The sequence below is a fragment of the Xenopus tropicalis genome, chromosome 8 (assembly GCF_000004195.4).
Source record: "Xenopus tropicalis strain Nigerian chromosome 8, UCB_Xtro_10.0, whole genome shotgun sequence".
Taxonomy (NCBI): Eukaryota; Metazoa; Chordata; class Amphibia; order Anura; family Pipidae; genus Xenopus; species Xenopus tropicalis.
Genome location: NC_030684.2, coordinates 101,082,226 through 101,098,205, shown reverse-complemented (window position 1 = coordinate 101,098,205; position 15,980 = coordinate 101,082,226). Strand labels below are relative to the sequence as shown.

Genomic DNA, 15,980 nt, shown 5'->3' with positions numbered 1-15,980 from the left:
CAAGTTGCTCTCCCCAGGTACTCATGTGATGGTGTAACAAGGAAGACGAATATGTCTGTATCTTCCCAGAAAATGTATTTTGTGCCTAGCCCCATATGCACTACTCATCACTGACTGGGTTATTCCACCACGGTAATGACATAATAAATATATTCATGAAGTAAAACAACATAAACATAAAGAAATATAAGTCAGTAAGTCATAAGGGGGAAATGTAATAAAAATCGCAAAGGAATTAAAATTACATACATTTCAATATTTGGATGTAATATTCTTTGCTAGACAATTGTTGTATTGCAAATGTTAAGTTTACTGCACTTTTAAGGCCTGCTTGAAGGTGGTGTAATCTTTCAGAGCAAAAATAACTTTTTTAGTAAGAAGATTTACTATAAACTATAAGAGTCTCAATCTTTCTTCCACTGGCGGAAGTGATTGCTAAACAGTTTCTGGCTATAAATGTGTGCATTGCATTTTTCCAGAATAACGACTTTTATTACATTTTCCCAAAGGGGAAAAGTGCAAGAGTGAAAAGGGGCAAAAGAATGCTACAGGCAATGTCCCATTTAGCATTATAAAGCTGTGAAAAGTTCAATAGAAAATAAAGTGCTCTCAGCAAGTTTGCTTTAACACTGACTAGATAGGTGATTGGTGGCACCATAGTATCTTGACATGCCCCTAATAAACGTAATTTACCAATTTGCTGCCTTTTTACCATCAACTGCTCTTAAGCTTTCCTTGTTCTGCTTTAAGTGACTTGCTCATCTTTGGATCAGATAGGACAATCATCTATACTACATGTGAAACCTTTACCTTAAAGGGCCTCTAATTTTTTTTATTTTTCCTTTGGATTTAATTAATGGACACATTAAAAGCTATAGGCTTTAGACTTTTAGAAAAGTAATATTGGCTTACCATGTAGTTATAGCCTTCCCTATTTAGCCATCAATCTACCATATCATCTGCCAATACCATATCCCTTTCCACATTTTTCCTACTGCATTATAATACAGAAGGGACTATACCTGCAAGTCTGTGGGGAGGGAGTTATTATGGAGGAGGTCACTCAAATGGGGGGCATAAATGGCAGTTGCCATAGCAGGGACAACTACCTAGGTTTTTTCATTGCCTGTACAGAGAAATGGCATAAATGTAAACCAGGCAACAACAGGAAAAAGTCATAGAATAGTGGACCTTTAAAGAAAGACTCTATCTGGGCACTATTGTTTCTATTTGGTAAAAAAAAGTTTACTTTTGTATAAAAACATTACTCTCTTCTTCAATGTATATTTGAGTATACATTATCACTATACACTGATTATCTTTGCCTTTGCAGCAAATAATGTAAGCAGCAACTAGTAGCAGTTACCTTTGTTAGCAGAATGTTCAGGGGATCTTCCTGTTCCTCAACATCCATATTCAAACAGGAGCACAATTTCCCAATACTTTCCTTCATTTTCTTTTCTAGCCCATTAAATTTCTGTTCTGTTTTCTCTCGTTCAATTAGGTGCATTCTAAATAAATTACAAGATTGTAAAAAATGGGGAAAAAAACGCACACCTTCTCTAAAAAAAGTTCTTTATTCCATTAAAAATAAAAACATGTGGCTACTGTGAAGCAGACAGCCTATTACAAAATAACAGCATATAAGCCTCTTTACACAAAGTCTGATTACAGGCAAGATTCTATTGCTGTACCCGAGAACCGTTCAGGTTTTTTTTTGTTGTGAAAAAAACAGCTAAAGTGAGAGAGAAATAAAGGAACTTATAGGTTATGGGATCTGTTATCAGAAATGCTTGGGGCCTTGGGTTTACTAGATAAAGCTGTTTTTAAATACAATTATTTTACATTAAAAAAAACAAAAAAAAACTATTCTGGATTTATATTAGCTCAGTTACCAACAAGTACAGGTACTATTTAGAGAAAAAAGTCATAAGAAAAATCGAATTACTTGCTTAAAATGGACACTATGAGACATGGCCTTCCTGTAATTCAAAGCTTTCTGGATATTGGGTTTCTGGATACCTGTACCTTACAGTTCAGCCTTTATTACCCTCCCATACACTGGTTTCCTTCCTTCACCAACTTTTAAGCCGGGACCAAATGCTTTCTACTGCCCCTCTAAAAACAGCTGCCTTACATCTTCACTATTTGGCCCTGTGGTTATTATGAGTTCTTAAAGCGGCTTATTTAACAAAGACTAATTTTACAATAAATTACAGGTATTCATGTAATATTCTGTAATAGTGCTTTTCTAATCTTACATTTGTTACATTTCCATAGCTAAAAATACCTAAAAATAAGTTACCTGTAAGATTAATATCTCAAGATCTCCTATCCTTACATTTTACAGTAGTTTTGATATGCTACAGCAAAATATTGGGCCGCCCTTCCAAAAATCCCTTTTGGTACTAGCTTATAGCCCTCCTACTGTCATGTAACCCAGGGGAAAAAGGAAAAATGTATAGTGTGGTCTAGCAAATCAGGAGCCAATTATAAAAGGTCATCTAAAGGTACATGGCCAGTAGAATGGCCCGCAAATGACTGACTCCCTAATAGTCTCATAGTCTGTATAGACAGATGCCAAATATTCCAATATATTTATTAATATTTTTGAGGAAATCTGAGGCTTTAGCAGACTCTTAAAAGACACCAATTTTGATTCTTTAACGTTCTGTAGCATAGACTAGAGTAGCAATTTACAAAGTGCTAGTATAATAATTTGCATCCTACTACATTTCGGCATGAAAAGAAATATACTGTACAATATCTGTATAATGAAAATAATGTACACTGGGGCAAATGAATAGTGCAGCAAATGTGTAATTTTTTTATTTTCTAGATTGCATCATTCTGTGGTGGCCTCACAATTACATCCTTACACAAAGTAAATACTAAAAAGAATTTCCTGCAACCTAAGTTGGGGTGGGCATTTAAACTGTGCAGCTGGAATGGGTGTGTAAATACAAAGCTATCTTTTGTCACAAAGTATCATGGAGACGGTGTGATATGGGTTCAGAGAACAATACCTTGTACTCAGGCTGAGAATGCAGAAAAAGATGAAAGTTCATATATCATGGCACCAGATCACTTTCTATATCAAAGCAGTCCTATAGCCAGTGTGTAAGGGGGTGGAAAATGGTGTTAGTTTAATTTTAGGGTAATTTCTAGCTAGTGGGTCTTGTAAAAAGGTTCTCGTTGTAATTACAATATAGGGGCCTCTAGAGGGAGCTAGAGGGAGTTAGTGAGTGTTGGGAAAGTCCCAGAGGGAGGTGTTGAAAAGGGTATAAAAGGAGGGGAGTGGCAGAGCAAGGAAATGCCTCATGGGAAACGGGCACACGCAGGAAGTCATCTGACCGGCAGAAGGGCCTGAAACAGGAAAAGGTAGGCAAACTAGCTAGTGAGGGCCTAGCTTGTGTTATAGCACACTGTAATGGTGTGAGGAAGCCCAGGTTAGTGAGAATGGGCAGCTAAAAAGCCCCACCAAGGAGTGAGTGGGAGTAGCTTCCCAGCGGGTACCCCGCCAGTCAGGGTTGAAGTGGATAGTGAGGGTGTAGGAAGGCCTTCTGAGATTCGGCAAGTAGTCAGTGTTGGACTTCCACTGCAGAGCTATACTGGGCTCTATTTGGGCTATTTCTGGGCTCCACTTGGATCTATACTGTGGTGAATTTTGCATTACAACACTTGCTGCAGCAACCTGAGAGGCCTGGTACCGAAAGGATTACATATTTAACAGATGACAGATAACATACCTAATTCTGTTTTCTAGTTCTTGAACTCTTTCATTCAACTCTTTATTATCCCTTCTCAGGGCACAGAGCTCGACATTTGTCTCTGCTTTCCCACTATTAACAGATGCGCTCATATACTCCAATTCCTTGATGTGGTCTTTAAGAGAATGAATCTGGGATAACTGGCGTGCATTGTTTTCTTTGTAGCTCACTAATTCATCTTTCACTTTCTGGAGGAAAACGTCTTTAGCTGCCAGCCTGCTTTTAAGATCAGACACCTAAAAAATAGGACAAAATATTAAACAAGGTGCATAGTCTGGGACCAGTGCAGCATTTGCATGGCAAAAGTTGTATTTTACCACAGTCTGGTGTGGAAGCCAAATAATTAGAACTGCTTATTTGGAGACTTCATTACATGATCCAATCTTCCCGTGTATGGTCAGCTAATTTACGCCATGTTACATGAGTTTAGTTGCAATTTGATGATGTCAAAATAGTTTTATGTATTTTGAGGAGGTAGAATTGACTTCATGAGCTGTTATGCTGTGTTTTTAGTTATTCTCGAAGGACAACCAGAAGATTACATGTAATGATTGAATTCTTGTTACTGAATGTGGCCACACGTAACTTGTTATACTGTACTGTTCTGACATTCTACACAAATGTAGCCTAGTGCACTTCCTGACTGACCAGTGACCCTTATATATATGCTAAATTGGTTCCAAACTTTGGGCATTCCACTTTGGTGCAGTTTCACTGGTGGTTGATCTGTTACCATTTTGGGAGATTTATACCAAAAATCTGTGCCAGCTTAAACAATGCACAATGATGAAAAAAATTTCGCACGATTTGCACAGATCAGAAATTATCGTAGATAATTTATTCCAATTGTGCTTTTAAGTAGCGAAAATTTGTGCTTTAATGAATGGGCCACTAGGTGTCCTGTTGACGCTAAAAGCAGCCTTAGTTGCATTTTGTTGTTTCTTTAGGATGCCTTGTAGGTGCAAATACAAACTACCCCCAGTAGGACTGACCTAACTGGCTGTGAGGCTACCAGCAAGTAACAAATCATAGATGTGTTAATATGCTCTGTAAGTCTGTAGGTCTATGTCTCTCCATTTACAGTAAATAGGGGACACTGTACTAGATTTCCTCAGGGTGCTGAAAGGTACACCTAAAAAGTATTACAAATATAAATCAGCATGACAAACAGTTACAGAGGCACAACATTCTGGCGAAATTTTATGCTTTTACTTGATCCACTGAAGGACAAGATTTTATTTTGTTTGTGTCTGTAGGTAAATAAGCAAACAAACACTGAAGGCATTATTTATGATCTCCAGTGTGTGCCATTACCACAGAGATTACCATATGCTTGTTTCAGGGATATATCCCAGAAGAAAAATGAGAACCAATACCTGTGATTGCAGTACAAGGGGGTGATCATAACTTTTATTCCAATGTGCTCTTAACACTTTACAGCATGATCAAATGAGAGGGCAATGTGGTCCCAAAAGATTTGATCATGTTGTGAAGTGTTAGGAACACCTTGGAATAAAAGTTAGGATCACCTCTTTGTACTGCAATCTCAGGTCTTGGTTGTAATTTTTACAGCGGGCAAGTGGCTAGCCCAGTACGGATACCTGCACCTGTAATTTTTAGTAATTTTTTAGGGATATATCCCAGTTATTTTAATAAAAATGTGAAATATACCAGCTTTAGTAAACACTGGAGTGAAATCAGCACTGGCATATTGTCAAAATTCTAGAAAAATCTAAAATATGAGTACTACATATTTACAGACGTATACAAAGATGTAAAGTGCATCAGAGCATAGATCTCTTGTGCCTACTCTCTTTCAAATTCTCCTACACTAGATAAAGGGGGACTGAAGCAGAAGCAGGACAATTGCAGACAGTTGCTAAGGAGCACTGAACTGAGGCTACACAGCAATAAAGTGCTGCTTATTTATTCCGTGCTTCTCGTGTAATTCTGTGTGAAAATGTATTTTCAGAAGTTTTTTTTGTGTATTGATAAAAATAAACCAATTTAAGCAGCAAATTATGATTTTTAAAAGCAAATCCTGATTTTTTTTTCTGATTGGTTCTATTTTGGGGGGGAGACCAAGTACTTCAATGATGGTTTGCAGAATAGAACATTTTATCTGACACAGTAAAAAGACATCTGCTTTGTGGACAGCAAAAGGTCAGGAACATTGTGTTATTGCTAGAAATTGCACCTATTATAAGCAGTGCTATCCTAGCGTGCTGCTCTGGCAGGTTCTTGTTACTGTACCTTCTGAAACGCTGCATCTAATCTCATTAGATTTTTTTTCTCCACATATTTGTTTTTTAGAAGAACATTAGAGACAAGTGGGAAAATTCAAATTTCAAAAAGTTACCTGGATGGGAGTAAATTTTAAAAGATAAATACATAAAAACTCACCCACATTCTATTCATTCCTATGGGATATTTAAAAGTGTATTAATCATTGGGAGAGCATTAGAGCTCACCATTTCATAAATACACTTCTAAAATCCCATAGGAATGAATAGAACATGTGTGGGTTTTTATTTACTAAGCTCACATTTGGGCCCCTTCTTGTGTCTCTACACTTTTTTGTATAACTAACTTAAGGGAGACCCTTCATTTGTGTAAATGATTAATAACTAGATGAATGTTTAGGTTTTTTTTGGTCATTTATATTGGTTATTTGAGCATTTTACACTTAGGGGCCCATTCATCAAAGTCCGAATGAGTACAAATGAGAAAAACTCATATTTTTTCTTACTTTTAGAACTTTGCGTATTTTCTATGATATTTTCATTAAATTACGCAACTTTTTCGTGCTATGTGTCAATTTGTGCGACAAAATCGTATTTGTTGCAACGACTACGAAAGTTTCGGAACTCATTCAAACTTCAGTATCGTGACTTTCTTTTGGCCAGGTTGGAGCTGCAGAGTGTCATTGAGTCCTACAGAAGGCTTCCAAAATCATGCATTGAAGGTTTTAGCGCCGTTTACGATTGTTCGGATACGAAAATTTCATACTTTTCGGGTCGTACCACAATATTTTCGTGCGACCACGATCCGAATTTTTGAGCAATTCACACACATCAGAAATAAACGTATTTACTCAAAATTTTTGCCAATCGTACTTTTAAACATCCAAAATTCGGACATTGATAAATGTGCCCCTTAAAATATAAATGCTTGTTTATAAAATTTGCTATATTTGTTGCCCACTGTGAACCATTCTTTTCTGGCATTACATTGTAATTGCATCTGTATGTGTACAAGCTAAAAAGAATAGGAAAGCCACAGTTTGACTTATCTAGTGAAATCAAATTTTTTGTCAGGAATAATTGCACACAAGTGTTGGTGACAGATCTGGATAAGGAGCCTAAAGGATATATGTGAGTGTCATTCCTATTATTTTATAATTATACTGTATTGTTATGTTAAAGGGGAACTATCACTGAAGTAAAAATTGAATTTATGATAAAGCTTATATTACATTTTCGTGTTAGTTTTCCATTAAGCCAAACATTCAGGGAACAGAGAACACCACAGGATGAGAATAAGGGAGTGTCCACTTGCATGCCCCCTTACTAACACACTGTTCAATCTGCACATCCACAAGCAGCAAGCACTGTAGTGTATGTCTTATTGACAAACACAATTCTACATCCATTATTGCACTTTGTGCTGCACATTTAATTTATAAATAAATGAACTAATAGTGTACATATTAGTATTTATAATAAAAGCAAGGTGGATCTATGTACCATACCTCAGCTTGCAGACTATTATTTTTCACCAGCAAGGCGGCATATTCACTATGTGAAGCCTCTGCAGCCCTTCTGTAGTGCATAAGTTGATCTCTAGAAGATGAGAATTCCAACTCTGGGTCATAAGGTATCTAAAATAAAGTACAAAGTGCACAATTAGAAACTACTGAAACTACTGAACTGGATACCATGCTACGCGCTTCAAAGTCCAATACAGCTCCAGCAGCAGTGAGTGAGAAGAGAAGGCAATGGCTTATGGCAAACCCATACTATCTTTAAAAGGAGTAACAGCATGTATAAATCTTAATTCCACGACCAGTCCCATTTGAACAGTATGTTTTTTTTTTTATTTACAAGTCTCTATTAAATAATTATCTTGTAAGGTCCATTATTAAGGGTAGGATTAGAATGGGAAATATCAAGGAAGTTAGAATGGGTGAGGGAAAATATTTGGGTTGAAGATTTTCCAGAAGCTAGGGGCTCCATCTTCTGCATTGCTTAGGGTAGCACAAGCTATAAATACACCCTTATACACCAAAACATGTGCTCATCAGTTTATTATGAGTATCGTACCATGCAGTATAAACAAAGCTGCGCCTACAGGTACTGGCGCACAAGGCCCCCCTTTCCTTAAGAATTTGATACAATAGAATCCCCCTTGTTTTCCACCCATCTCACATACCCATCTCACATCAACATCCTCCTTCAACCCCCAGCAGCTCATCTGCAAGCTGCACCCACTCACTACAACATATTTGAGCAATGGATTTTTGGGGGGGTACAAATTGTAACACCCTGTCTGTTGTGCCCTTGTCAGCCTACTTCTAGTTCTGTGTATGACATACCTAAACATTTTATTGGTGGATTAAATATGTAAATAATAATTATTATTTATTATGATTAATTTGTTAAGTGGTTTATGATAAGTGGTTTTATAATAGGTATATTTGGCCTTTTTAGGGTTTCTTTATTATTATCCAATTAGAAATAAAGTTATATTTCCCATTGTCAAATATATATATATATATACTGTATATTTATAATATATATATATACTGTATATATATATTAATCATATACTGCCCTGTTACAAGTACAGAGACATTTGTCTTATGGAAAGGAGAAAGACTCTGCTGTGGTGCTTTCCCCTCTAACTGGAGAGAGTAGAATAAAAGATGATGGTAGAGCTAAATTTAATATGTACTTGAATGATAAATTGGGTAGAAAATGTTCTTTTTTCCAGTTGTACTAATCCACCAGGCTTAACGGCTAGATATTATGGCTGAGGTATAACCTTGAACTGCTAAATTCACAAAAAAAATTTGTGTTTTTGAAGTTTTAACATTTTGATTTTTTTTAAACTTCATTTAAATTACAAGAGCTCCCTCTGTTGATCATACACTAGAAGTAAAATATTTATCCAATGCAAATGCAAAGCAAACTGTGCTGTACAATTTAAAATATGAGATGTAAATTACTTTACAAACTGTGCCACCTAACTCCTAGGCTCAACTATCAGTAGCTGTGTAACAGCCTCGTTAGATAGATACTTTCCTTTCATGCATTTAGAATTGGAGAAGAATTTGCAGTATACCACTAAGGTGAAATAAATCTAAGCGCAGCCAATACATGTTGGAATGTTGTGCCCTTTTTAAAAAAATTCTGAGCACCTACGCTAAATACATTTTTACTAAAGTTTTACGAATAGAACAACAGCCTTTTTTTTATATTAGTGAGTCAAAAAGACTTGCCTATAAACTTACATTGTTTATATTTAACCCAGACTCTCCAGTTGTTGAAAATCACAGTTCCTAATACAGGTATAGGACCCATTATCCAGAATGCTCGGGACCAAGGGTATTCCGGATAAGGGGTCTTTCCGTAATTTGGATCTCAATGCCTTAAGTCTACTAAAAAATCAATAAAACATTAATTAAACCCAATAGGATTGTTTTGCATCCAATAAGGATTAATTATATCTTAGTTGGAATCAATTACAAGGTTCTGTTTTATTTCTACATAGAAAAAGGAAATCAGTTTTAAAATTCTGAATTATTTGCTTAAAATGGAGTCTATGGGAGATGGGCATTCCGTAATTCGGAGCTTTCTGGATAACGGGTTTCCGGATAAGGGGTCCGATACCTGTACCTTCAACAAGTTATAAGTCCCAGACTGTGTGGGGGGAACACCAAAAGGCCCAATTACAGACACAGCGCAAACGCAGTTGTGCTAAAATTGATGCTTATGTTGGGCTTATTGATGACATTCATTAAAGCAATTAGCATCTAATCATGTCCTGCCTCTTCTGCTGAATCATGCACAATTGCACATATTGACACTATGGAACCCCAGAGTTACCGCCACCCTGAATATGTGGGGTAATACCAGGTTTCCCACAGCAAGTTAAATGGCAAAGCAGACTTGCACAAAAAGAATCACATGCAAAGTCATTTTAAATGTCAAGCACCAGAAATGACACAATCCTCACTGCATTTGATTGGCTACCATGCGCAAGTGCGTTCATGTTACGCATGTTTACACAACTCCCTGCATGGCCCTGAAGTTATGGGGGAAATGTGTTTGGCAGGCAATGCTTAATACCAAATAAATTTACAAATAGTCATTGAATTTCTTTAATTAATGTATATTATTTGGCTGAAATTAGAATTTCTTTCAGTTAGCAATAGTAGACATGGCCAAATTTAAACAACCAGCAAAGAGCTGCCTATATTTACATTGCCTTAGGCTTAGGAAACTATTTATTATAAATTTTAATTCATTAAAATATTTTGAACTTTTCAGAACAAGTCAAAAATGTGGCAGCTAAAAACTGAAGAGCTTCTACAGAAGCCAATGGGAAATGTTTTTTTCAACATTTAAGCTATTTTAGTTTTTAAACAATTACATTTGTAAAAATGAAGGAGATTTTTATTGCAATGGAGTTTTTTTACGCACGAGTTAATGCGATTTTTCATAAATATGCTAACAATCAAGAAAAAACTATTAATTGAAAAATGTTGATTAGAATTACATTTTCATGTTATTTGCAAGAAAACACTTTTTTAGTTCCCCTTTGTTTATGCACATATGTAGTGTGTTTCATTTCAGAAAGGTTTGTGTTTTTTAGTCAAAACATAATTGAGTCTGCATGAGAGAAATGAATAGCTTGGAAGCAGTTACTGCATGTGATGGATACAAATTTCTATTCAGTGAGCAATTTTCTTTAAACTTGTGTGTGTCACAGTTCTATGCCATGTTAATTAATATAGGTTTTATAGAGGATGTGGGCAAGAACAGGAAGTTTCAGTGAAACAACTCACAGATATTACAGCCAAAATATACTTCTTTGCCAAAATATACTTCTTTAATAAAACAGGCAATTTCATCTTTACCATATTAACACAACTGTGTAGCAAGGGAATGGCAATATTTATATAGCACATTTACACCTTTACACCTGGCTGGACCACCAAAATAATCAAGTGTAGGTACCAGTGATAAGCAAATCTGTCCCATTGTGCTTTAACAAACAAATTTGGAAACTGCAGGAAAATTCAGAAACAGCAACATTTGTGTCTGGTGTCTAGTAATGACTCCATTCTGGGTTACATTTTGTATTGTTTGTATGGTTTCTAAAAATTACAATGTATCGCAAAAGTCCCATCAGCGGAATGTGAGCACAATCTTATGTGGTATGTATGTATGTATAACTGTATTTATCATGTATGGGATCCCTTATCTGGAAACCCGTTATCCAGAAAGCTCCGAATTACAGAAAGCCCATCTCCCATAGACTCCATTTTAATCAAATAATTCAGAATTTTAAAACTGATTTCCTTTTGTCTGTAGTAATAGAACAGTACCTTGTAATCGATCCCAACTAAGATATAAATAATCCTTATTGGATGCAAAACAATCCTGTTAGGTTCAATGAATGTTTTATTAATTTTTTAGTAGACTTAAGGTATTAAGATCCAAATTACAGAAAGACCCCTTATCCGGAATACCCTTGGTCCTGAGCATTCTGGATAATGGGTCCAATACCTGTACAGGGTCCTATACCTGTACAGGTATAGGACACATTATACAGAATGCTCGGCACTAAGGGTATACCGGATAAGGGGTCTTTCTGTCATTTGGATCTTCATACCTTAAGTCTACTAAAAAATCAATAAAACATTAATTATACCCAATAGGATTATTTTGCATCCAATAAGGATTAATTATATCTTCGTTGGGATCAAATACAAAGCACTGTTTTATTTTTACAAAGAAAAAGGAAGTCAATTTTAAACATCTGAATTATTTGATTAAAATGGAGTCTATGAGAGACAGGTTTTTCATAATTCAGAGTTTTCTGGATATCGGGTTTCTGGATAACGGATCCCATACCTGTAATATACAAAATTACACACAAGAAGGACAGGTATTATAATAAATACAATAAATACATATAAAACACAGAAGGAAGGAGGTCCCTGCTCTGTAGAGCTTACAATCTAAGTATGGTTGTTGAAATGAAATTATTTTGGTGTCTGGTGGAAACCCACAGAAAGGAAGACTGTACAGGTTGGCATACTGGCTTAAAAGAACTCTTATCAAAATGATGTTCTGCACTTTCCTCCTGGCACACCTTTTCTTTTAGACCATATTTATAGTAGGGCCCAACTGTTTGTGTATGATACAGTATATTTTTTTTCAAACCTCCCTAGTTCAAAGAAAAAGAAGGGCCCCGAAACAATGTATGAAAGTTAGGGGCCACAATTTGAGAAAAAGGCAAGGTAAATTATAGCTTTCCATCCAAGGATTTTGGCCTGATGCTTTTCTGTGATCTTTCTGAGTTGGATAAATATCCTCACTGCCCTACCCTTAAAGCAATCTTTGTCAAAAAACATATCCTGCTCCAGAGGCTGTCATAAACAGTTCAACCTCATATGGTATCAATCAGACCATTGGGCACCTTACTACTGTTCTGTTCATTTTGGCAGCCAACTTGAAGCTCATAAAAGTGGAAAGCAAAGAGGAGCTGCTCCTCCTCTTCATTTCCCCCAAAACTGATGTACCATACACTGGTAGATAAAGTGCATTAAAAGCCCAATCAAAAGTATACAGCACATGTATATCAGATTACTGGAGCACTATACACTCACCAAAAATTGTTTTTGTGATTTATACCCAGCTCAGTTGGCACCACCAATGTCAAAAATGAGCTTCAATGTGATTAGTAATATCACTAATTGAAAACCCCACCTGCCTAGTTCTATTAATTTACAGTGTAGTACTCCCTACATAGTGGAGGCATTAAGTACAAGCACCATGCACTAGGTTTGTGCTCCAGATGCTAAGAAAAGCAATTTTGTTCGGACGATACACTCTTCATGGTATTTCTTGCCCATGGAAATCTTAGGAGCAATCCTGGGCCTTTCTTCATCTCTAACAGATAAATGTACATGAGTGAATATAGACTAAACATGCTCACTTACTGTGACTTCTCCAAGGCTGTCAAAAACTCTGTTACCAGGGAAGTGCCTGTAATTTGCAAAAGATAACATTTTATTTGTACAATTTACAACTACAGCATTTAAAGGACATGTCAACCCCCAAAATATTTTTTCTTTCCTAATAAAAGAAAACATAATTCTAAGCAACTTTCTAATATGGATTTATTAAAACATTTAGTGCTTTAAAAGTTATTTGTGAATGTAATTGCTAAAAAAAAAGCAGCATTCGCTGAACTCCTGGTTTTACTTTTTAAACAATGTTGCAAAAGCCAGGCTCCATCGGCAAGTCAGGGCTGTAAAATCTGCTGGCGCTTGTTACATTGTTTCAAATGCCAGAGCCACCAGGGCAGAGAATAGAAAAGGGAAGACAAGTACTGCTTTGTAGGAGCAATTATATATACAAATGACTCAAAAGCCATCACAATTGTAATGAATGTATATTGCAAAGTTGCTAAGAATTTTGTTTTCTTCTATTAGGCAAAATATTATATTCTGAGTTGACGTCTCCTTTAATTTGATTTTTATTCACTATGTTAAATAAGGATATGTTACAATGATTATCAAAGACACAGAGCTTTTATTTTACAGGTTATGAGATAACTTGACTGCTGCACAGGAAAACCATGAATAAGAGAAAGGGACTGTCTGTGGTACAGTGTTTTCCATTATTTTGATTAGAAAACAATGATGGTCAAGGAAGGCTGTTTTAACAGCTTTATGGCGGGCAAACTCAAGGTGGGACACAGGTCTATGAGAGTTTGCTATGACCGAGCTTCAGCCTAAGCAGCCACAGCACAGTACTGAAACATTCAAGGGGGCATTTATGTAATAAAGCGCAATGCAATTGCACACATTTCCCATTCATTAAAGCTGCTTGCATCAAAAGATATTCCTTACACTCAGCAATGCATAGCCATGCTGTCTCATGTTCTAATTTGAGTGCATATTGCCTATTGAAGGAGGGAAAAATGCCTAGTGTAACATCAGAATAAGGGCAATGGCACATGGGGTGATTTCTAGCTTGGCAGACAGGCCCTTTCATTGACCAAAATTGTAAATGCCTGGAACAATAGAATAATTGTAGTGATTGAACTGATATGGCCTGTAACTGCTAAATGCTAAATGTTTTTACAGAACAGTGAAAGAAGCTGGCACAAGGTCATCGACAGTGGGAGAATAGTGGAAGAGCAGTTCTCAGCAAAGATTCCCATATCTGGGCTCTCTTCCAACCAGGTGCCATTTTGCATGGTAAATAAAGAGAGTGAGCAGATGCAACTTTAACTCTTTTAAGGCAAATTTGTTTAAACACTAAGAAATATACAAAGATTCTCATTGCCTTTATAGTTCCTTGACAGTCAGTTCTACACAGTACCAAACAGAAAATTCTTGAATACTGGGAAATAAATGATAATCTACAAGGTATGAATATTGATCAGCTACCTTGCATTTGTTGGAAATCTGTCTTCGTCATTAGCATATAAACTCTCCTTCTCTTGAAGCTGAAATAGAGATAGATATGTAACTTACTAGCTATTGTCATTTACATACTGTATATTCTTCTTTTAGTAACTGATAAACAAGAATCAAGAATTGTGGTTTCTAAACTTTTATGGCTATTTGCAGGACAATATGAAAACAGAGCAGGTAGGTGCCTAAAAGTCCCCATACACGTAAAGATTTGTTCGCTTGGCGAGATCGCCAAGCAAGCGGATCTTCACCAGATATCCCCACCTATGGGTGGGTGATATCGGGGAACATGCAGGCTAATTCAATCTTTTGGCCCTGGGGCCGGCGACTTACATGTTCGCCGGTGGGATGGCAGGGGTAGGCAACTCAGGGAGATTAGTCGCCCGCGAACAGGGAGTTAATCGCGGGCGACTAATCTCCCCCGTGTGCCAGAGCCCTAAGGCATTGTGCTGAAAAGATCTCAGCTCAGGATCTCAGCCTTTTAGGGCTCTGGCACACGGGGGAGATTAGTCGCCCGCGATTAACTCCCTGTTCGCGGGCGACTTTGCGAGTCTTTTTCGGCAATTTGCGCTAAATCGCGCCGCCGCGTCTGCCATCCCGCCGGCGACTTACATGTTCGCCGGTGGGATGGCAGGGGTAGGCAACTCGGGGAGATTAGTCGCCCGCGAACAGGGAGTTAATCACGGGCGACTAATCTCCCCCGTGTGCCAGAGCCCTTACTCCATTCTGCCCATTGTTATCTCTGTTTCTGTGACAGATACCATTCATTTCTTACCATTAGATAAGAGGTCTCCAAACTGAGGCGCCAGCCCCTTAAGGCTGTGGACATGGCTGACTTTTCAGTGTGAAAATTCCTACTTTGGCGTTTTCACGCCAAAATCCACTCTGGCTATAAAAGTGAAGCCACATGCATGGTGGGTTATATATGGTAACCATATATAACCCACCATGTGTATGGGCACCTTAACATATATGTGTGGTGTGCCACAGTAACTTATCTGCTTGTTTGTTAATGCTATCTGTATTTGTTTTAGCAAGCATTTGCTAATCTCTGGTAGTCAGATAAATAGCAATCCAAAGTGCATGTTATGTCTTAGTTTTTTTGTGCATAGGTCTTCTCCTTTTCTATAGTACTGTGCCAGAATAATTTCTATGAGAATAATCTCATACAGGACTCAATTCCATTGTGTTTATAAACTAGATTTTTTTTTAACTTTGATACTTTCCACTTCCCCTTTCAGGTTGATGGTGCATGAATCTGAGGCCCCAAATCATTTCTTGATGACTTCTACTGACCTTAACAGAGAATACTTGACAGTATTAGTACTGTAGAATTTCAGGTTAACAATACTCTACCACAGTGTACTTCTGTTAACATATGTAATATTTTTTCAGGTATTCCATTGTAATAAATGCATATACATTTTAACACAGGTACAGCAATGCACACTTTTTAAAAAAGGAATAGTGTTAAACACAATGGAAATGGCACA

General features: G+C 36.9%; 1 protein-coding gene across 1 annotated transcript in view; it reads right to left on the bottom strand.

Moving 5' to 3' along the window:
• LOC100488825 (coiled-coil domain-containing protein 170) overlaps positions 1-15,980 on the bottom strand; it is a 28,980-nt gene that overhangs the window by 12,715 nt on the left and 285 nt on the right. Inside the window, exons 2-6 of the mRNA XM_002933715.5 lie at positions 14,461-14,519; positions 13,003-13,048; positions 7,522-7,650; positions 3,750-4,006; positions 1,367-1,511 (exon numbers count right to left, since the gene is read on the bottom strand). Of these exons, the coding sequence (XP_002933761.3) occupies positions 1,367-1,511; positions 3,750-4,006; positions 7,522-7,650; positions 13,003-13,048; positions 14,461-14,519 (636 nt within the window). The remainder of the gene's footprint in view (positions 1-1,366; positions 1,512-3,749; positions 4,007-7,521; positions 7,651-13,002; positions 13,049-14,460; positions 14,520-15,980) is intronic.